At 63.8% G+C, this 22,805-nt stretch overlaps 2 protein-coding genes across 2 annotated transcripts; one reads left to right on the top strand and one right to left on the bottom strand.

The window, feature by feature from the left end:
- The first annotated feature begins 281 nt into the window (after positions 1 to 281).
- Positions 282 to 11,653, top strand: AP1S1 (adaptor related protein complex 1 subunit sigma 1). The gene is made up of 5 exons (XM_084616227.1): positions 282 to 433; positions 2,395 to 2,573; positions 8,634 to 8,742; positions 9,768 to 9,905; positions 11,054 to 11,653. The coding sequence occupies exons 1-5, from the start codon at positions 431 to 433 to the stop codon at positions 11,099 to 11,101; spliced, it is 477 nt and encodes a 158-aa protein (XP_084472353.1). The 5' UTR covers positions 282 to 430; the 3' UTR covers positions 11,102 to 11,653.
- Positions 11,654 to 14,570: 2,917 nt separating this feature from the next.
- VGF (VGF nerve growth factor inducible) lies at positions 14,571 to 21,604 on the bottom strand. The gene is made up of 2 exons (XM_084616622.1): positions 21,537 to 21,604; positions 14,571 to 17,782 (listed from the first exon to the last, which is right to left on the bottom strand). Exon 2 carries the CDS (start codon positions 17,773 to 17,775, stop codon positions 16,339 to 16,341), a length of 1,437 nt encoding a protein of 478 aa, XP_084472748.1. The 5' UTR covers positions 17,776 to 17,782; positions 21,537 to 21,604; the 3' UTR covers positions 14,571 to 16,338.
- Between the last annotated feature and the right edge of the window lie 1,201 nt (positions 21,605 to 22,805).

Genomic DNA, 22,805 nt, shown 5'->3' with positions numbered 1-22,805 from the left:
CAGGTTACCCACCCACCCACCTTGCCCTTGTTGCCATGGAAACAGTCCCCTCTTGCCCCCGTTGCCAGGGTTACAGGTCACCCGCCTCCTCCCTCCTGCCCCCGTTGCCATGGAAACAGCTCCCCCCTCCTCTTTCCGGAAGCGGCTCCTGCCCCTGGTTATGGGTCCCTCGCCCCCTCCATTCTACCCCCGTTGCCATAGTTACAGATCCCCCCGCCACCCCTGCCCCCGTTGCCATGGAAACGGCTTCCCCCGCCCTCTTGCCCCCGTTGCCAGGGAGACGGCTCCCCCCTTCCCCCCTCCCGGAAGTGGCTCCTGCCCCGCGTTCCCCGGCGCATGCGCGGCGAGGCCGGGCCCGGGCTCGGTACCTGGCCAGGTTGAGCGAGGCGACCGGACCGGACCGGACGGGCCGGTGGGGGGAGGCGGCGCCATGGTGAGCACGGGGGGGCCGGGCCGGGCCGGGCCGGTGGGGGGGGCAGGAGCACGTGGCAATGTGGGGGGGTTGGGGGGAACCTGGGGGGGGCTGGCCCGTGGGGGGGCCGGAGCACCTGGCGATGCGGGAGGGGGACTGGGGGGGCCGGGGGGAGCCTGGGGGGGCTGGGCCCGTGGGGGGGCCAGAGCACCTGGCGGTGCGGGACGGGGACTGGGGGGGCTGTGGGGGGAACCTGGGGGGGGCTGGCCCGTGGGGGGGCCGGAGCACCTGGCGATGCGGGAGGGGGACTGGGGGGGTCGTGGGGGGAGCCTGGGGGGGGGCTGGGCCCGTGGGGGGGCCAGAGCACCTGGCGATGCGGGAGGGGGACTGGGGGGGCCGGGGGGAGCCGGGGGGGGCTGGGCCCGTGGGGGGGCCAGAGCACCTGGCGGTGCGGGAGGGGAGTTGGGGGGGCCGTGGGGGGAACCTGGGGGGGGCTGGGCCCGTGGGGGGGGCCAGAGCACCTGGCGATGCGGGAGGGGGGCCGTGGGGGGAACCTGGGGGGGGCTGGGCCCGTGGGGGGGGCTGGAGCACCTGGCGATGCGGGAGGGGGGTTGGGGGGGCCGTGGGGGGAACCTGGGGGGGGCTGAGCCCATGGGGGGGCTGGAGCACCTGGCGATGCGGGAGGGGGGCCGTGGGGCACTGTGCCCCTGGGGAGGGGGGCTAGGGGAGAAGGGCGGAGGCTGAGCTGGGGGGCAGCCCACAGGTGGCAGCTCAGGGTGGGGGCTGGGCTGGGGGCGGGGGGGCACCCTCGGCTGGGGCCGCTGGGCGCTCACGGACCCAGGAGTCCGGGCAGCAGGGAGCGGAGGTGGCCAGTGGGGCTGGGTTGGCGTAGAATCCGTTACATTTCGGGGGTCGGGGCCCAGGGCGCATCTGCCCCACGCACTGTCTCGTGAACAGCCACGTGAACGGTGCCCCCCCCCACCCGCCCCCAGCTCTGCGATCTGAACCCGCCTGCCACGTGGCTTGTGTCCCTGCTGGGAAACGGCTTCGAACACTGTTGCCACCCCTAGTGTAGACAGGACCTGGGTGCCGGAGGCAGGGCCGAACCCCTGAGCTGCGGCAACACGCGGGGGCTGCGTGTGACGTTTGCAACCCCGAGGGGCCAGCTTGTTGCCGCCCCTAGTGTAGACAGGACCTGCGCGCCACGTGTCAGGCGCTGTGCGATTTGCGTGGTGGGTGATGGGGCCCCGCTTGGGGTGCTGTGTGGCAGCACAGTTGTCACGGGGTGGTGCGGACGTGCCGAGGAGAGGTGTCACACCCCGGAGCTGTCCCGGGTGGAGCTAGGGCCTGTGTGGCCCGTACGGGGATCGTGTGTGTTGGGGGTGGGGGGGAGAAGCAGTCGAACGGCTGTGATGGGACTACGCTGTTGCAACCCTTAGTGTAGACAGGAGCTGTGCGTCCGGCCGGGCCCGGCGCAGGGTCCGAGCGGCTCCTCCTTGGAGCCCCTTTGAAAGGAGTGGGGCTGCCTGGGGTCGCCGGGCCTGCCCCAGCGAACAGCCCGGGCAGGGCTACGGCAGTGCATCGTGACTAATGGCGGGGCCCGGGACGGGTCCGGGCCCGGCGATGACGTCTCCATCCGGCTCCCTGGCGGGCCCGGAGCGGGTGGCTTCCGGCTCGCCCAGCCACGGGCATCTCGATCCTTGGCCGCCTCGCTAGCCCCTCCGGGGCTGGGGCCTCACGTGGGGCCTGGGGGGGGGGGCAGGGCTGCGGGACCCCCCTCCGCCGGGGGCTGGGGTCTGCAGCAGCTGCTTCTGCGTGACAGCCCGAGGGGATGGGGGTCGCAGCCAGCCTGCTAGGGCCCTCGCTGCCCCAGCCTGCCACCCGCCGCGCGCTGTGTCACAGGGTGGGGAAACTGAGGCGCGGAGCGGGGGGTGGGACCCAGGCGTCCGGTCTGAGCCGGTCTCCCCCCCCACCCCCGGCAGATGCGGTTCATGCTCCTGTTCAGCCGGCAGGGGAAGCTGCGGCTGCAGAAGTGGTACCTGGCCACCTCGGACAAGGAGAAGAAGAAGATGGTGCGGGAGCTGATGCAGGTGGTCCTCGCCCGCAAGCCCAAGATGTGCAGCTTCCTGGAGTGGAGGGACCTCAAGGTGGTCTACAAAAGGTGATTCCCGCCCCCCACCCCACACACACCCCGCCCCCACCCCGCCCTTCCGCTCACCTGGCGGCCCCGCCCCCCTGGCTGGGAGCAGCGGCGGCCCCACCCCGCCGCCAGGTGAGGCTCCCGCCGTGAGTCAGCACCTGCAGCTGCCTCCCCGCCCTGCCCCCTGCCAGGGCGAGGCCCGGGGGTGGCGTGAAGCAGAGGGGGCCAGGGAAGGACCCGTGGGGAGCGGTCGTAGCCCCGTCCGGACAGGCAGCGGCCAGGGGCCCTAATGGGGTGGGGGACTTTGAGGGAGGGCCCTCCCCCGCCCCGTTTTGAAAATCTGGCCACTGAAGGCTGTGTCCAGGTGCCCCCCCTTCCCCCTGCCAGTCACCCCTCGGAGTCCTTGGCTGGTGCGTGCCAGGGCCCTTCAGGGGGCGCCAGGAGCCCATTAACGGCTCGTCTAGCGGTGAGGGTCCCAGCGGCGGGGGGCAGCCCAGCAGAGAGCTCCCCCTCGCACGCACAGACTCCCCATAATCCCTCCCACACACAGCTCCCCCCTCGCACGCACAGATTCCCCATAATCCCTCCCACACACAGCTCCCCCCTCGCACGTACAGACTCCCCATAATCCCTCCCACACACAGCTCCCCCTCTCACGCACAGACTCCCCATAATCCCTCCCACACACAGCTCCCCCTCGCACGCACAGACTCCCCATAATCCCTCCCACACACAGCTCCTTCTCACACACACAGACCCCCCCATAATCCCTCCCACACACAGCTCCTTCTCACACGCACAGACCCCCCATATTCCCGTCCACACACAGCTCCCCCCTCGCACGCACAGACCCCCCCATAATCCCCTCCACACACAGCTCCCCCTCGCACGCACAGACTCCCCATAATCCCTCCCACACACAGCTCCCCCTCGCACGCACAGACTCCCCATAATCCCTCCCACACACAGCTCCCCCTCGCACGCACAGACTCCCCATAATCCCTCCCACACACAGCTCCTTCTCACACACACAGACCCCCCATAGTCCCGTCCACACACAGCTCCCCCCTCGCACGCACAGACCCCCCCATAATCCCTCCCACACACAGCTCCCCCTCACACGCACAGACCCCCCCATAATCCCTCCCACACACAGCTCCTTCTCACACGCACAGACCCCCCCATAATCCCTCCCACACACAGCTCCCCCTCTCACGCACAGACCCCCCCATAATCCCTCCCACACACAGCTCCTTCTCACACACACAGACCCCCCATAGTCCCGTCCACACACAGCTCCCCCCTCGCACGCACAGACCCCCCCATAATCCCTCCCACACACAGCTCCCCCTCACACGCACAGACCCCCCCATAATCCCTCCCACACACAGCTCCTTCTCACACGCACAGACCCCCCCATAATCCCTCCCACACACAGCTCCCCCTCTCACGCACAGACCCCCCCATAATCCCTCCCACACACAGCTCCCCCTCACACGCACAGACCCCCCCATAATCCCTGCACACACAGCTCCCCCTCGCACGCACAGACTCCCCATAATCCCTCCCACACACAGCTCCCCCTCGCACGCACAGACTCCCCATAATCCCTCCCACACACAGCTCCTTCTCACACACACAGACCCCCCCATAATCCCGTCCACACACAGCTCCCCCTCACACGCACAGACCCCCCCATAATCCCCTCCACACACAGCTCCCCCTCACACGCACAGACCCCCCCATAATCCCTCCCACACACAGCTCCCCCTCACACGCACAGACCCCCCCATAATCCCTCCCACACACAGCTCCCCCTCACACGCACAGACCCCCCATAATCCCTCCCACACACAGCTCCCCCTCACACGCACAGACCCCCCCATAATCCCTCCCACACACAGCTCCTTCTCACACGCACTGACCCCCCATAATCCCCTCCACACACAGCTCCCCCTCTCACGCACAGACCCCCCATAATCCCTCCCACACACAGCTCCTTCTCACACGCACAGACCCCCCATAATCCCTCCCACACACAGCTCCCCCCTCGCACGCACAGACCCCCCCATAATCCCCTCCACACACAGTTCCCCCTCTCACGCACAGACCCCGCCATAATCCCTCCCACACACAGCACCCCCTCGCACGCACAGACTCCCCATAATCCCTCCCACACACAGCTCCCCCCTTGCACGCACTGACTCCCCATAATCCCCCCCACACCCAGCTCCTTCTCACATGCACAGACCCCCCATAATCCCTCCCACACACAGCTCCCCCCTCGCACGCACAGATACCCATAATCCCTCCCACACCCAGCTCCCCCCTCGGACACACAGACCCCCCCATAATCCCCTCCACACAAAGCTACCCCCTCGCACGCACAGACCCCCCCATAATCCCCTCCACGCACAGCTCACCCCTCGCACGCACAGACCCCCCATAATCCCTCCCACACACAGCTCCCCCCTCGCACGCACACACCCCCCATAATCCCTGCACACACAGCTCCCCCTCGCACGCACAGACTCCCCATAATCCCTCCGACACACAGCTCCTCCCTCGCACGCACAGACCACCCCATAATCCCCTCCACACACAGCTCCTCCCACACACAGCTCCCCCTCACACGCACAGACCCCCCATATTACCGTCCACACACAGCTCCCCCCTCGCACGCACAGACCCCCCATAATCCCCTCCACACACAGCTCCCCCCTCGCACGCACAGACTCCCCATAATCCCTCCCACACACAGCTCCCCCTCGCACGCCCAGACCCCCCCATAATCCCCTCCACACACAGCTCCCCCCTCGCACGCACAGACCCCCCCATAATCCCCTCCACGCACAGCTCACCCCTCGCACGCACAGACCCCCCATAATCCCTCCCACACACAGCTCCCCCCTCGCACGCACACACCCCCCATAATCCCTGCACACACAGCTCCCCCTCGCACGCACAGACTCCCCATAATCCCTCCGACACACAGCTCCTCCCTCGCACGCACAGACCCCCCCATAATCCCCTCCACACACAGCTCCTCCCACACACAGCTCCCCCTCGCACGCACAGACCCCCTCATAATCCCCTCCACGCACAGCTCACCCCTCGCACGCACAGACCCCCCATAATCCCTCCCACACAAAGCTCCCCCCTCGCACGCACACACCCCCCATAATCCCTGCACACACAGCTCCCCCTCGCACGCACAGACTCCCCATAATCCCTCCCACACACAGCTCCTCCCTCACACGCACAGACCCCCCATAATCCCCTCCACACACAGCTCCCCCTCACACGCACAGACTCCCCATAATCCCTCCCACACACAGCTCCCCCCTCGGACACACAGACTCCCCATAATCCCTCCCACACACAGCTCCTCCTCACATTCACAGACTCCCCATAATCCCTCCCACACACAGCTCCCCCTCGCACGCACAGAAACCCCATAATCCCCTCCACACACAGCTCCCCCTCACACGCACAGACCCCCCCATAATCCCTCCCACACACAGCTCCCCCTCACACGCACAGACCCCCCCATGATCCCTCCCACACACAGCTCCCCCTCACACGCACAGACCCCCCCATAATCCCTCCCACACACAGCTCCCCCTCACACGCACAGACCCCCCCATAATCCCTCCCACACACAGCTCCCCCTCGCACGCACAGACCCCCCCATAATCCCTCACACACTCAGCTCCTTCTCACACGCACAGACCCCCCATAATCCCTCCCACGCACAGCTCCCCCTCGCACGCACAGAAACCCCATAATCCCCTCCACACACAGCTCCCCCTCACACGCACAGACCCCCCATGATCCCTCCCACACACAGCTCCCCCTCACACGCACAGACTCCCCCATAATCCCCTCCACGCACAGCTCACCCCTCGCACGCACAGACCCCCCATAATCCCTCCCACACACAGCTCCCCCCTCGCACGCACAGACTCCCCATAATCCCTCCCGCACACAGCTCCTTCTCACACGCACAGACTCCCCATAATCCCCTCCACACACAGCTCCCCCTCGCACGCACAGACTCCCCATAATCCCTCCGACACACAGCTCCTCCCTCGCACGCACAGACCCCCCATAATCCCCTCCACACACAGCTCCTCCCACACACAGCTCCCCCTCACACGCACAGACCCCCCATATTCCCGTCCACACACAGCTCCCCCCTCGTACGCACAGACCCCCCCATAATCCCCTCCACACACAGCTCCCCCTCGCACGCACAGACTCCCCATAATCCCCTCCACACACAGCTCCCCCCTCGCACGCACAGACCCCCCATAATCCCCTCCACACACAGCTCCCCCCTCGCACGCACAGACCACCCCATAATCCCCTCCACACACAGCTCCCCCTCGCACGCACAGACCCCCCCATAATCCCCACCACACACAGCTCCCCCTCGCACGCACAGACCCCCCATAATCCCCTCCACACACAGCTCCCCCCTCGCACGCACAGACTCCCCATAATCCCTCCCACACACAGCTCCTTCTCACACGCACAGACTCCCCATAATCCCCTCCACACACAGCTCCCCCCTCGCACGCACAGATACCCATAATCCCTCCCACACCCAGCTCCCCCCTCGGACACACAGACCCCCCCATAATCCCCTCCACACAAAGCTCCCCCCTCGCACGCACAGACCCCCCCATAATCCCCTCCACGCACAGCTCACCCCTCGCACGCACAGACCCCCCCATAATCCCTCCCACACACAGCTCACCCCTCGCACGCACAGACCCCCCCATAATCCCTCCCACACACAGCTCCCCCCTCGCACGCACACACCCCCCATAATCCCTGCACACACAGCTCCCCCTCGCACGCACAGACTCCCCATAATCCCTCCCACACACAGCTCCTCCCTCACACGCACAGACCCCCCATAATCCCCTCCACACACAGCTCCCCCTCACACGCACAGACTCCCCATAATCCCTCCCACACACAGCTCCCCCCTCACACGCACAGACTCCCCATAATCCCTCCCACACACAGCTCCCCCTCACACGCACAGACTCCCCATAATCCCTCCCACACACAGCTCCCCCTCACACGCACAGACTCCCCATAATCCCTCCCACACACAGCTCCCCCCTCACACGCACAGACTCCCCATAATCCCTCCCACACACAGCTCCCCCCTCGGACACACAGACTCCCCATAATCCCTCCCACACACAGCTCCCCCTCGCACGCACAGACTCCCCATAATCCCTCCCACACACAGCTCCCCCCTCACACGCACAGACTCCCCATAATCCCTCCCACACACAGCTCCCCCCTCGGACACACAGACTCCCCATAATCCCTCCCACACACAGCTCCCCCTCGCACGCACAGACCCCCCTTAATCCCCTCCACACACAGCTCCCCCCTCACATGCATAGACCCCCCATAATCCCCTCCAGACACAGATCCTTTCCCACCACCACCACCCTAGGGGAGAAAGGAATTTTCCTGGTGCCAGCCCCCCCTAGAGGGGACAGGCCCCATGTCCCGTTCCCCGGCGCCCTGAGCCAGCTAGTCCCCGCCCTGGGGCTGGATGGGGGTCGGTGCCCCCTAGAAGCAAAAGGCCCAATTCCCTGCCCCCCCCCGAGCCAGCCAGTCCCCGCCCTGGGGGCCAGGTGGAAGTCAGTGCCCCAGTCTTACCCCGTCTCCAGGCCACTCGCTGGCCCGTAGCCTGCAGTCTGTCGTCATCCTTGCAGACCCGTTGCCGGGCTGGGAGCCAGGGCCCAGCTGCCCCGCCACACGGCATTGTCAGCACCTGCCACGTGCCACACTGGCGGCCCAAGCAGAAGCACTGGAGGGCTGAACGGGCCATGGGGAACCTGGGGGTGGGGGGCAGTTTCCCCTTGCACTGCCCTGCTCTGGGCCCAGGAGGAGCAGGGGGCATAACGGGAGGGAACAGGGAGAGTCAGGGGTCTCTGACTCTGCACGTACTGTGGGGCCCTGGGATTGGAGCCGGTTATGGGGAACGTGCAGCCTCCCATGTGGCCCCCGCCGCCCCCCCCAGCTGAGCTCTCTGCCGTGCACCCCCAGGTACGCCAGCCTGTACTTCTGCTGTGCCATCGAAGGCCAGGACAACGAGTTGATCACGCTGGAGCTGATCCACCGATACGTGGAGCTGCTGGACAAATACTTCGGCAGCGTGAGTGCGGCCCCCTGGCCCACCCCCCACGTGCACCCTGCAGCCGGGCACGTGGGTCTGGGGTCCCGGGGGCATGGGGCAGGCAGTGACCCTAGGGTGGGTGTGGTGCCCTGGAGACGGGCAGCGGGACTTGCTGATCCTAGGCGAGGGGCCTGGGTGACCCTGGGATCCTTTGATCCGTGCGGAGGGCCCCGTGGGTGGATGGACGCTGGCACGTGGTGTCAAATCCCAGCTAATCCCCTGCGCATTAACTCTGCCTCCTTAATCCCCCCAGGAGCCCTGCCCGCTGAGCCGCGGGGGATAGAAACGCTAATTGGGCTTAGCGGGGCCTGGTCTAATCCAGCTAATTCCCTGTCACGGAGCCGCAGGCTTTCGGAGCGACCCCAGGGCCCCACTCTGCCGCCAGGGCAGGTCCCGTGGCCTCAACACCTCCTAGACTGAGCCTCCGGGCTCCAGCCTCCCGGGACTCCCCAGCCCGGGCGCCGTTCCGGAACAGGGGTGTCTCGGTCACTGGGACGCAGCCCAGCTCACGCCGCCCAGCTGAGGTGACCCCTGTTTCCCGGCTCGCGCTCTCGGATGTCCTTCCCCAGGCAGGCCAGCAGAGAGCGGCTAGCGTCTTCCAAAGCCCACGCTGCGCGTCCCCCGCCTCGCGACTCTCCGTCCTGTGGTCTCCAGCCGGGGTCATGCCCAGCTTCCCTGCGGAGAGCCGGGGAATCTGCCGCCAGGCGTTAATGTCCGGGCCACCGGGTTTGCCGCTGATCTGGGCTGGCCGCGGCCAGTCCTTTCAATGACCCGTTCAGCCCACCCGGTGGGAGCAGAGGCTTCGTCAACGCTGCCACGCGGGCAGGAGTAAGTCGTGTCACTCCGGGGTGGGGATGTTCCACCCCACGCCCCCCGGAGCGGCGTAAGTTACACCGTCCTGCGCGTCGCAGGCAGGCAGGGCTTGGAGCCAGGACTCCTGGGTTCTCCCCCCCACCCCGCTCCGGGCAGCCCTGATTCTCCCCTCTCCTTCCCTTCCGCCCCAGGTATGCGAGCTGGATATCATCTTCAACTTCGAGAAGGCCTATTTCATCCTGGACGAGTTCCTCATGGGCGGGGAGATCCAAGACACCTCCAAGAAGAGCGTGCTGAAGGCCATCGAGCAGGCTGACCTGCTGCAGGAGGTAGGGGGAGCTGGGGGGGGTGGGTTGGGCCTCTCAACGGGGGAGCGGGGGTAACCTGCCAATGCTTCCCCCCCAGCTGGAGCAGAGCCAGGAGTTGCAGCACCAGCCGCGAGCCCCAGAGCGCTGGGTTCATGCCGCGGGGCTGGGCATGGCCTGCTCCCGTCTGCATCCCGAGACAGGAATTAACCCCTGCTGGCACCCCCGGACACAGGGCCGCCCTCCAGCTGGGCATGAACCCCTGTGGTGCCACCGCGCTCCCGGGGATGGGGATCAGAGCCCAGCCGCCCCCTCCCTGAGCAGCCCCCCATGTTGTCCCCTGGGTGCTGCTTCCATGACCACATCCATTCAGACCCCCCAGCCAGGTCATCCCCCCACACATACATACACTAGTGGCTGGGGTGAGGGGGCTGGGAACCTGTGCGCCCCCCCCCCCCCCCGCAGTGTCTCCAGCCCCAGCTGTGTCGCAGTGCGGGGGGTGGGGTGGGGGGGTCCCCAGCTCCTACTGCAGGTGCTGTTTCATTGCCTGGTCTGTGGTGCAGGGGGATGAGTCACCGGCTCTGCAGCTCTCTGCTGTGCTCAGCGTGGGCGACCGGGCTGCCAGCAGCCACTTCTCGCTCGCAAACTCCAGCAACCGCCCCGCCCGGCGCCCGAGGGGTTAACGCCCGGGCTTGGGGCGTGGGGGCGATTGGGTCCCTCGCCCGTCCCCGGAGGGCGCTGTGGGGCCAGCGTGGCGGGGCTAATGCCAGGCCAGGGTGGTAACTCAATCCAGCCCCTCTCCGGCACCCTGGGGGTTAATGCCAGGGTGGTGAGAGACATTCCCAGGGTCCCAGCCATCCTGGGGGCACTAGGCTGGGGGGCGCTAGACAGGCCTAGCTCAGGGGGCAGAGGTGTGGCCCGGGGTCTGGGGACAGGCCGGCGAGGCTGAGACCAGCCCAGTATTGGGGGGAGGGGGAAAGAGAGTTCTCAGCACCCCCCACTCTGCCCACAACGGGGGTCGCTGCCCTCTCTGGGGCTGTCCCTGAATCCCAGCCCCCTGCAGCGTCTCTGCCACGGGGCTCGAACCTGCTCACGATGTGTGGGGAGGACGGAGGGACTCTGTCTCCCGCCCCCTGACGTCCCCTCCCTCCCCCCTTATCTCTGTGCTGCAGGAGGATGAGTCACCCCGCAGCGTGCTGGAGGAGATGGGGCTGGCGTAGCGAGTGGTTCGCTGTGCCTCCCCCCCCGCCCCCCCCCAGTCCGTCCCGGCTTCGTCGGACACTGCAGGGGCTGCATCTCCGTCTCCCTCGCCCCGTGGGGCAGCAGCCAGACGTGGGACCAGTTCTCCCTGGAGCCGACGGGGGGGTGAGCCCCATGAACTGTGTGTAAAGATATATATACCACTCGGGGGGTCCACGAGACCCTGCCAGAGCCCCCCACCCGGGTCCATCTCCTTCCCTGCTCCCAGGCGTTCTCCTTCCTGCTGATGGCCTCTCAGAGTAGGGAGAGGGTGGAGAGGGGAGCGGCTGTTCACTGCCTGGCCAGGGGGGGCCTATGCAGAGCGATCGCCCCGACACACTGATCCTGCTGCCGCCCGGAGCAATTGCGACACCACAGCTGGGTACCGCTGGGCCGGGGGCTGCAGGCCGATCCCGGGGTTCCATTTCCCCCGGCGTCTTCGTGGGCGGGGAGCTCAGGGCGTGGGGGAGTGCGTGTGCCCCCCCCTTCGGGAAACGGGGTCCCCCCCTTTGGAATAAAGTGTGTGTGGAGAACTTGGCCGTGTAGAGTGAGTTTTGTGGGGGGGGGGGTTCTAGCTAACCCCAATGGGTGCGTCTGCACCTGCCTCCCTCCCCCCGTCTGCTGTGTGCAGTAAGTTTTATATGGCTCTGCAGCCGGGGTCGCTCTCGAGGGTCTGTCCCCACCCCACCCCCCGTGCCTAGAACAACCAACCCCCCTGCGGCTGGGGCCGCCTGGACCCGCTCCCTGGAACAGGCTGGGCGGCCTGCAGGATGCCAGGACAGCAGGTGGTGGGCAGCCTGGCGCTGAAGCCTGGGCCTGCCTGGAAGGGGGGACAGTTCTCCCGTTCCTGGGGCTGCTGCGTGGAACTCGGGTCAGGCCCAAATTCTGCCAGTCCGGATAGTTCTCCCGCCCTCAGTCCCCTCCGGGAAATTGTTGCTGTTTAACTCGGCTCCTCTCCCGGCAGCAGGCCCACAGCGCTGCTCGGCCCCTCCTCTCCTGCTGTGAGAACGCAGCCCCTCAGAGCCAGCCCGGCTGGCGTCGAGGTGAAAGATCTGGGCCCGGCTCCCGGTGCTGGAACTCAGGGCTCCTGCTCTGACATAGTCCCTCTGTGTGGCCTCAAGAACGGCCGTACCGGGTCAGCCCGACAGTCCATCCAGCCCAGTGTCCTGTCTGCCGACAGCGGCCAGGGCCAGGGGCCCCAGAGGGAATGAATCATCCAGTGATCCGTCCCCTGTCGCCCATCCCCAGCTCCTGGCAAACAGGGGCTAGGGACACCAGCCCTGCTAATAGCCATTGCTGGACCGTCCTCCAGGAACATCTCTAGTTCTTCTTTGAACGCTGTTATAGTCTTGGCCTTCACCACGTCCTCTGGCAAGGAGTTCCATAGACTGACTGTGCGTTGTGTGAAGAAATACTTCCTTTGGTTTGTTTAAACCCTCTGCCTGTTCGTTTCATTGGGTGGCCCCTAGTTCGTGTGTTATGAGAAGGAGTCAGTAACACTTCCTTCTTTGCTTTCTCCACACCCGTCATGATTTTATAGCCCTCTGTCATACCCCCCCTTAGTTGTCTCTTTTCTAAGCTGAAAAGTCCCAGTATTATTAATCTCTCCTCGTACGGCCACCGTTCTACACCCCTAATCATTTTGGTTGCCCTTTTCTGTATCCTTTCCAATTCCAATGTATCTTTTATGAGATGGGGCGACCACATCTGCACACGGTATTCAAGGTGTGGGTGTCCCACGGATTTATAGAGAGGCAACATGAGATTTTCTGTCTTATTATCTCTCCCTTTCTGAATGATTCCCAACATTCTGTTCACTTTTCCGGCTGCCGCTGCACATTGAGTGGATGTTTTGACCTTGGGTGAGTCACTGCATCTCTCCAGCCTTGGTTTCCCTGTGTGTGAATGGGGAGAATTTGTCTATTTACATAATGACAGGTTTCAGAGTAACAGCCGTGTTAGTCTGTATTCGCAAAAAGAAAAGGAGGACTTGTGGCACCTTAGAGACTAACCAATTTATTTGAGCATGAGCTTTCGTGAGCTACAGCTCACTTCATCGGATGCATACTGTGGAAAGTGTAGAAGATCTTTTTATACACACAGCATGGAAAAATACCTCCCCCCACCCCACTCTCCTGCTGGTAATAGCTTATCTAAAGTGATCACTCTCCTTACAATGTGTATGATAATCAGGTTGGGCCATTTGTGCTGGAAATAGCCCAACTTGATTATCATACACATTGTAAGGAGAGTGGTCACTTTAGATAAGCTATTACCAGCAGGAGAGTGGGGTGGGGGAGGTATTTTTTCATGCTTTGTTTGTATATAAAAAGATCTTCTACACTTTCCACAGTATGCATCCGATGAAGTGAGCTGTAGCTCACGAAAGCTTATGCTCAAATAAATTGGTTAGTCTCTAAGGTGCCACAAGTCCTCCTTTTCTATTTACACTATAAACTCTGTAGGGCAGAGACTGTCATTCACTTTGTCTGTGCAGTGCCCAGCACAAGAGGGGAGAACCCCAATTTTGGTCGGGAGTCTGTGAGGTGCCCAGAACAAGGGGGGACCCTGATCTCAGTCAGGGGGAGTGGTCTGTGCGGCACCTGGCACAAGGGGCATTTCTGGATGATGAGCCAAGTTAATGCCTTAGATGCTACCATGATATGTGTAATAGCTTACTAGGTTTTCGTACCGCCATCTGTCCTGTGGACTCCAGACCAGGGAATCTCAGCCAGACACGCCTGCATCCTGCCTGTAACAGGCAGCTTAGGCCAGTTGCTTTGAGGGCCTGTGGGGTCCCCGCTCTCGGCTGGGGTCTGTGAGCTCTCAGCAGTAACGCCAATCCCAGGCAGTGGAGACAAGGCTAAGAGCAGTGTGGATCAGTTGGTAGGGGGCTTATGCACAGCTGGGTGAAGATCATACCACTCCCTAGGTAGATGGTGAGGTGGCATTCTCTCGAGCCCCGGGTGCTGGCTGCTGCACTGTGGGGGAGACTGGCCTGCAGGGGCAAATGGCTATGCACCAGTAAGATAAAAGGAAGGTGGTTTCACCGGGGATCCAGGTTGCATATATACCCATTGATCTGACCTGAGGTTCTGGGTGGGTGCGGTGGGATCTGGGCTGGATACGCCCATTGATCTGACCTGAGGTTGTGGGTGCGGTGGGATCCGGGCTAGATAGACCCATTGGTCTGACCTGAGGGGTGGGCGGGGGCGCTGGGATCCAGGCTAGATATGCCCTTGGTATGATCTGAAGCGTTGGTGGGTGTGGTGGGATCTGGGCTAGATGCGCCCTTGGTTTGATATGATGGGGGGATGCCAGCCTGGGTGGCCCCATTGGCCTGGGGTGGAGGCGAGGCAGGTTCTGAACCAGACGGGCCCACTGGCATAGGATCTCCGTAATGTCTCCTCGGGGACCCCAGTGCCATCTGTAAATAATGAGAGTAACTCGTAATAAAATAGTTGCTTTTATTTCTTAGCAAAACTAGTAATTCCACATGCTATTTACAACAGGCCAAATGTGTTTTATTAAGTACGACACAGAGGTCAGGACATCGAAACAAACGGCACAGGACCGGGAACCGGACGCCACAAAGCCAAGAATCTCACACACTCGGAAACTGGATGCAGGTGAAAATACACGCGCAAACGCCCTCAGTACAACGCCCATCCCCAAGCCGCGCGCTCCCCCGCCGTCAACGGCAGCCTCTTCGTGGGTTAGAACTGATCAGTTGCTTGGCTGGAAATGCTGGTAGTTTCCTTAGGAAGCTGGTTCTGAGTGTTCGGGTGGTGGTGAATTCGCAGCAAGACACAGCACGCGGCATGCCTGGCAGGGGTTGGGGGGGCATGTTTTTGGGTTGCGTAACACTGGCAGAGTCACAATATTTAACCTCGAGCTTCGGTGTCAGTTGATGGAAGAAACAACCCGGTGGAAAGATAGCTTGATAAGGCAGTTTGGTATGGAATATCTCACTCTGTTCTCCCCTCATTCCTTCTCTGGAGGGCGGCCACCTGCAAAGCTTAATTCTGGGGCAACAGGAAGGATCAGTGTGGGATCGTCCAAGAGAGAAGGTGTGTTGGTGACCTAGATCCGGGCATGTAAACCTGCTACCCTGGAGCTCTTCTGATGACCGCCCCTATTGGACGCCCTTCTCCAGAATTCAGAGTCTTCATCTCGAGAGTCTCTCGCAAAGAGACTCTGGCTCAACCACCAGATATGGGCTGGGGGTCTGTGCTCCACCTGAGTTAGGTAAGAGCTCAGACAGGATGGCATTGAAACCTGTTTGTGGCCCCTGTAAGTGTTAGGATCGGCACCCCTGAAGTCAAGTCACCAGTTCCTTAAAGTCAACGGAGTGGTGCCGATTTTACCCACCCGCGGGGCAGAGTTTCCCCCGAGTCTATAAATCCCCCCGCCGCCTCAGGACTCTCTGGCTTTCTCCTCCCGCGAGGAATGGCCAGAAGTTCATGTTGAAACCAACCCTCTCCGTTTTTTCACTTCCACATATTGCGCGTCCCTTCCCTGCGTTCGTGTTTGAAAATTGTACAGAAGGGAGGAGGGTGGGAAAGTGCTGAGATGAGAGAAGGAAAAACACCCTGAAGCCGAGAGATCGTCCTGGTGGGATGGTAATTTTGGAGCCAATTGGGTCTTTGCTCTGTTTTCAGTGACCTGGTCTAGATTTTTTTGGACTCCCCTCACTGGCTGCTGTCCAGGATCGTAAGAGGGGAAGTGAGCAAGTTGCCTCCGTTTGCCCATCCGACTGGGGTTTGGGGACATTCTTCATGTCCACACTAGAAGGGGCTGGGGCCACTGGCTTTGGAGGATTCTGACGCGCCTGAGAGCTGACGACACACTGGGGTCTTGTCCCTGGGGGCTTGGAGAAGAGAGTCGGGATCGGGTTCTCCCTGGGCTGGCACCTCCTGTCACCTGCACAGAGCGTCTCCTCGGAAGGAGGGGGGAGGCGTGTTCCTTCGATGGCCGGGCAGGCCCACGCCTTCCACAACACCCCCCCCCCCCCGTTCCTTCAAGCGCGGCAGGTTTGGTGGGGCCCTGGGAATCCTAAAGTCCGGGGGGGGGCGGCGCGGGCGCGGGGAGGGAGGGGGTTTGTTCTCCTGACTCATGCACAACCTGAAATGCTTGGGACACTCAGAATGACCACACTTCTCCATGGGGAGATGGGGCTGGGGGGATTGAGATTTCGGGGTGCGGGGGTGGACCCGATTCACTGGAACGCCTGGCCATGGTCCATCAGCACCTGCTCGATGTAGTTCTCCATCTCGTCTTCTCGGGCCCGGCTGGCGGCGGCGGCCTCGTCCCTGGGCGCCAGAGAGCCCGGCAGGTGGCGGCTGCGGTGGAAGGATGGCGGCGGAGGCAGCTGGAACGCCCTGGGCTGGATGTAGTTGGAGAAGTCGTTCTGCTTGGCCAGGTACCTCTTGGGGTAGTCGTCCCCGTGCAGCACCTCGTTCCAGTCCCGCTCGTCCGGCTTGGGGCGGCGCCAGGGGGCAGCAGGATAGTAGGGCCGGGCCGGGGCATAGGGGGCCGGCTTGGCCTGGTGCTTGGCCACCACCGGCAGTGCCGCTGCCGCCTCCTTCTTCTTCTTCTCCACGTCGTTGATGATGTCGATGACGTCCTCGGCTGGCAGGTGCAGCTTGGTGGAGAGCTCGATCAGCTGGTCGATGGTGTTCGGGTCGATGACGTCGTCGTCCTCCTCCTCCTCCTCCTCGTCAGAGCGCTTGTCCTCCGCCACGTTGCCTTCCTCGTCCTCGAAGAGCAAGGGGCTGCCCTTAGCCCGGCCGCCCCGGAACCTGCCCTCTTCTTCCTCCTCCTCCTCCTCCTCGCGGGCGTTGGCCCCTGGCTCGCCCTCGTCCTCCCGGCCCTTCAGCAGGTACTGCAGCAGCAGGTCAGAGGCCATGTCGGCCAGCCGCTCCTCCTCGGCGGCCGCCTTGCGGGCCTCCTCGGCCTGCCGCCGGCTCTCGGCCAGCTCCTCATAGCGCCGCTGCAGGAGCTGGTGCTCCAGCTGCTGCTGCTGCCTCAGTTTCCTGGCGCCGGCCCAGGGCTCGGCCGGCGGGGCCCGGCGCTTGGTGCCAGCCCGCAGCCGCTCGTACTCCTCCAGCTCCTTCAGCACCGCGTTGTGGCTGGCGTCCCCCTGGTCGCCCTCCCGCTTGGCCGCGGGGCTGAGCGGCCGCAGCTCCCGCAGCAGGGCCTGCAGGCTCTCCAGCTCCTGGGAGCTGCTGTCTCTGCCTTCCTCCTCTTCCTCTTCCTCCAGCTGCTGCTCCCGGGCCCGGCCCGACCCCAGGCTGGTGCTCCGGCTCTGGCTCTGCACCCGCTCCTCGTCCGGAGCCCGGCGCTTGTCCGGAGAGTTGTGGCCCCCGTTGCCCAGGGCCTGAAGCAGCGCGGCGGCCAAGACCTTGGGGTCCACGTCTCGGAAGAGCTCGTCCTCATCTTCCTCCTCCTTGGCGTCCCCGCCTTCCCGGCTGGGGGCGGGCAGGGCTCTCGCCCGGACCTCCTTGGCGGGAGGCGCGGGGCTGGGCTGGCGGGGCTCCTCGGGGCGGGCATCCTCCCCCAGGGGCAGGGGGGCAGCATGCAGGCGGCTCTGTGTCAGGAGGCTGATGGAGAGGAGCAGGGCGGCTCCACGGAGAGGGGCGTGTGAGCCCAGCATGGTGCTTCTGCAGGGGAGACAGAGAATGGGGGGTGCAGCCAGGGTCAGTCCCCCGCGGGCTCAGAGCCATGCCCCCTCTCCAGCCCAGCTGGAGGGGGGGTCGGGCCTGCCGACACCCCAAAGGGAGAGCCCCAGGGATTCACCCCAGCCGGAGGCAATCTCCCACGCCAGCCAGGGATCTGCTTTCCCTGCAGAGAAAAGGGCGTGGCCTTTCCCCGGCGTCACGGAGGTGCCGAATCTTCCCTGCTAAGGTAACCAGAGTCGGGAACCCCCCACCCCGGGTTCGTTGGCAGCGGAGATGCGCCCCCCCATCCCCAGCCCCTCGCACGGGGGCACGCCCACAGTCGCATCCTCTCGTTCCTTTTGCACGCTCAACAGCCGTTGCGTGCGCAATCGCCAGGACACGTTAGTGGTACCCTGGCAGTTGCACGCCCAACACCGTCACCGGGAGGGGGGGCATGTGCGCACACACGCAATAGCCCAGGCTCACACGGTGACACGCCCAGCACCTCTCACGGGGGGGCACGAACACACACACGCAATAGCCCAGGCTCACACGGTGACACGCCCAGCACCTCTCACAGGGGGGCACGAACACACACACGCAATAGCCCACGCTCACACGGTGACACGCCCAGCACCTCTCACGGGGGGGCACGAACACACACACGCAATAGCCCAGGCTCACACGGTGACACGCCCAGCACCTCTCACGGGGGGGCACGAGCACACACACGCAATAGCCCACGCTCACACGGTGACACGCCCAGCACCGCTCACGGGGGGGCACGAACACACACACGCAATAGCCCACGCTCACACGGTGACACGCCCAGCACCGCTCACGGGGGGGCACGAACACACACACGCAATAGCCCACGCTCACACGGTGACACGCCCAGCACCTCTCACGGGGGGGCACGAGCACACACACGCAATAGCCCAGGCTCACACGGTGACACGCCCAGCACCGCTCACGGAGGGGCACGAACACACACACGCAATAGCCCACGCTCACACAATTACACGCCCAGCACCGCTCACGGGGGGCACGAACACACACACGCAATAGCCCAGGCTCACACGGTGACACGCCCAGCACCGCTCACGGGGGTGGGGGCACGAACACACACACGCAATAGCCCAGGCTCACACAATTACACGCCCAGCACCGCTCACGGGGGGGGCACGAGCACACACACGCAATAGCCCACGCTCACACAATTACACGCCCAGCACCGCTCACGGTGGGGGGCCACGAGCACACACACGCAATAGCCCAGGCTCACACAATTACACGCCCAGCACCGCTCACGGGGGGGGCACGAGCACACACACGCAATAGCCCACGCTCACACAATTACACGCCCAGCACCGCTCACGGGGGGGCACGAACACACACATGCAATAGCCCAGGCTCACACGGTGACACGCCCAGCACCGCTCACGGGGGGGCACGAACACACACACGCAATAGCCCACGCTCACACGGTGACACGCCCAGCACCGCTCACGGGGGGGCACGAGCACACACACGCAATAGCCCACGCACACACAATTACACACCCAGCACCGCTCACGGGGGGGGGCACGAGCACACACACGCAATAGCCCACGCTCACACAATTACATGCCCAGCACCGCTCACGGGGGGGCACGAGCACACACACGCAATAGCCCATGCTCACACAATTACACGCCCAGCACCGCTCACGGGGGGGGCACGAACACACACACGCAATAGCCCAGGCTCACACGGTGACACACCCAGCACCGCTCACGGGGGGGCACGAACACACACACGCAATAGCCCAGGCTCACACGGTGACACGCCCAGCACCGCTCACAGGGGGGCACGAACACACACATGCAATAGCCCAGGCTCACACAATTACACGCCCAGCACCGCTCACGGGGGGGGAACATGCAATAGCCCAGGCTCACACAATTACATGCCCAGCACCGCTCACGGGGGGGGGGCACGAACACACACACGCAATAGCCCACGCTCACACAATTACACGCCCAGCACCGCTCACGGGGGGGGAACATGCAATAGCCCACGCTCACACGGTGACACGCCCAGCACCGCTCACGGGGGGGGCACAAGCACACACACGCAATAGCCCACGCTCACACGGTGACACGCCCAGCACCGCTCACGGGGGGGGCACGAACACACACACGCAATAGCCCACGCTCACACGATGACACGCCCAGCACCTCTCACGGGGGGGGGCACGAGCACACACACGCAATAGCCCACGCTCACACAATTACACGCCCAGCACCGCTCACGGGGGGGGAACATGCAATAGCCCACGCTCACACAGTTACACGCCCAGCACCGCTCACGGGGGGGGCACAAGCACACACACGCAATAGCCCATGCTCACACGGTGACACGCCCAGCACCGCTCACGGGGGGGGCACGAACACACACACGCAATAGCCCACGCTCACACGATGACACGCCCAGCACCTCTCACGGGGGGGGGCACGAACACACACACGCAATAGCCCACGCTCACACAATTACACGCCCAGCACCGCTCACGGGGGGGAACATGCAATAGCCCACGCTCACACAATTACACGCCCAGCACTGCTCACGGGGGGGGCACAAGCACACACACGCAATAGCCCATGCTCACACGATGACACGCCCAGCACCTCTCACGGGGGGGCACAAACACACACACGCAATAGCCCAGGCTCACACAATGACACGCCCAGCACCGCTCACGGGGGGGCACGAACACACACACGCAATAGCCCACGCTCACACAATTGCACGTCTATCTTTTCACCCCCATCCCTCCACTCAGCCTGCAGGATTTCCCGTCCCTGCCGCCTGGGGCTCGCCCCGCCCTAGCAGGGATGGGGAAGATCTTGGGGGGGGGGAGGGACTGCGGAGGGGAAATAGGGAAGGGGGGCTGGGGGGGCTGCAGACAGGAGGTGGGGAGGGAGGTATGGCGGTGCGGAGCGGAGGGGGAGTGCGATGGGGAGGGGATTAGAGGCAGGGGTGCAGAGGGGAGGAGTGCAGGGGAAAGGGGGTGGCGGAAGACTTGAGGGGGAGCGGCTGCCCCTCCTCTCTCCCCACGGGAAGGGAGAAACCCCCCCCCCTCCTCCCGGTCTTTCTCTCCGCCCTGCCTCCAGCCCGCTTCCCTTTCCCCCACCCTCCCGCCCCCGCATGCGGGTCTGCTGGGAGAGCCGCTTCCCGGCATGAGGGAATCCCCACCCTGGCTACCTGCAACCACATCTCCTCCACCGCATTCCCCCTTCCCAGCGCCCCTCTATATCAGGGACCCCCCCAATTTCTCCCGACCGGGTACCCGTTCCCAGCGCCTCTGTATCAGGGACTCCCAATTCCCCCAGCGGGGTCCCCCTTTCCTAGCGTCCCTATATGTCAGGGACCCCCAATTCCTCCAGCGGAGTCTCCCTTTCCTAGCATCCCTATATGTCAGGGACCCCCAATTCCTCCAGCGGGGTCCCCCTTTCCTAGCGCCCTTGTATTAGGGACCCCCCATTCCCGCAGAGGGGTCCCCCTTTTCTAGCGTCCCTATATGTCAGGGATCCCCAATTCCTCCAGCGGAGTCCCCCTTTCCTAGCGCCGCTGTATTAGGGACCCCCCCCATTCCCCCAGCGGGGTACCGATTCCCAGCGCTCCTTTCCCGGGGATCCACCCCACACATGCAGCAAAGGGAGGGGGATCCCCACTGACACCCCCCCCCACGCCCGGGTATGGGGGGGCTGTTTACCGGCCGTGCGGCAGGGCTGTGTCCGTCCCCCTCCCCAGAGCTGGGCGCGATCTGCCTTCAGCACCCTGGACAGGGGCCGCCTTTATAGACAGGCGCGAGCCCACGTGGGGTAGGGAGGGGGCCCCATTGACGTCAATGGCCCATTCATAAAATCCGACCGGGATTGGAGGAAAGGGGAGGGGGGAGCCTCACACATGCGCGGAGCCGCGAGGGGACGCTGCTTCGGAATGAATGAATGAACGAGAGGAAGCCGGGAGGGGCTCAATGGGGGAGCGATGAATGAAAGGATGAATGGGGCGGAGGGGGGGGGGAGCTTTTACTAGCGGGAGGGAGGCCTCGCCCCCCGGGGGGGGGGATCAATGAGCCGTGGAGATAATGTATCCTCCCATCCCGGGGGAGAGCGGGGAGGGGCTGGTTAGTGGGACCCCCCCCCATGAATTTTAGGGCCGGCTTCGTGCCATGGGTGCGGCGCAGCTGCTGCAGTGTGTGTGTGTCTGTGCTGGGGGGGTTGTGTGTGTGTAGAAATGTGTTTGTGCTGGGGGGGTTGTGTGTGTAGAAATGTGTCTGTGCTGGGGGGGATTGTGTGTGTGTAGAAATGTGTCTGTGCTGGGGGGGATTGTGTGTGTGTAGAAATGTGTTTGTGCTGGGGGGGTTGTGTGTGTGTAGAAATGTGTTTGTGCTGGGGGGGTTGTGTGTGTGTAGAAATGTGTTTGTGCTGGGGGGGTTGTGTGTGTGTAGAAATGTGTCTGTGCTGGGGGGGTTGTGTGTGTGTAGAAATGTGTCTGTGCTGGGGGGATTGTGTGTGTGTAGAAATGTGTCTGTGCTGGGGGGGTTGTGTGTGTGTAGAAATGTGTCTGTGCTGGGGGGGATTGTGTGTGTGTAGAAATGTGTCTGTGCTGGGTGGGGTTGTGTGTGCGTAGAAATGTGTCTGTGCTGGGGGGGTTGTGTGTGTGTAGAAATGCGTTTGTGCTGGGGGGATTGTGTGTGTGTAGAAATGTGTCTGTGCTGGGGGGATTGTGTGTGTGTAGAAATGTGTCTGTGCTGGGGGGGTTGTGTGTGTGTAGAAATGTGTCTGTGCTGGGGGGATTGTGTGTGTGTAGAAATGTGTTTGTGCTGGGGGGGTTGTGTGTGTAGAAATGCGTTTGTGCTGGGTGGGGTTGTGTGTGTAGAAATGTGTCTGTGCTGGGGGGATTGTGTGTGTGTAGAAATGTGTTTGTGCTGGGGGGGTTGTGTGTGTGTAGAAATGCGTTTGTGCTGGGTGGGGTTGTG

This window comes from Lepidochelys olivacea (genome assembly GCF_965140295.1).
Source record: "Lepidochelys olivacea isolate rLepOli2 genome assembly, chromosome: 28".
Taxonomy (NCBI): Eukaryota; Metazoa; Chordata; order Testudines; family Cheloniidae; genus Lepidochelys; species Lepidochelys olivacea.
The sequence above is the reverse complement of the archived record's forward strand: the minus strand, read 5'-3'. Positions and strand labels throughout refer to the sequence as shown.

Excerpts from the sequence above, each read along its gene's own strand:
- AP1S1 (XM_084616227.1), top strand. Across the intron at positions 8,743-9,767 it reads TGGACAAATACTTCGGCAGC|GTATGCGAGCTGGATATCAT; the intron begins GTGAGTGCGGCC and ends CTTCCGCCCCAG. Across the intron at positions 9,906-11,053 it reads AGGCTGACCTGCTGCAGGAG|GAGGATGAGTCACCCCGCAG; the intron begins GTAGGGGGAGCT and ends TCTGTGCTGCAG.
- VGF (XM_084616622.1), bottom strand. The coding sequence starts at position 17,775 with ATGCTGGGCTCACACGCCCCTCTCCGTGGAGCCGCCCTGCTCCTCTCC.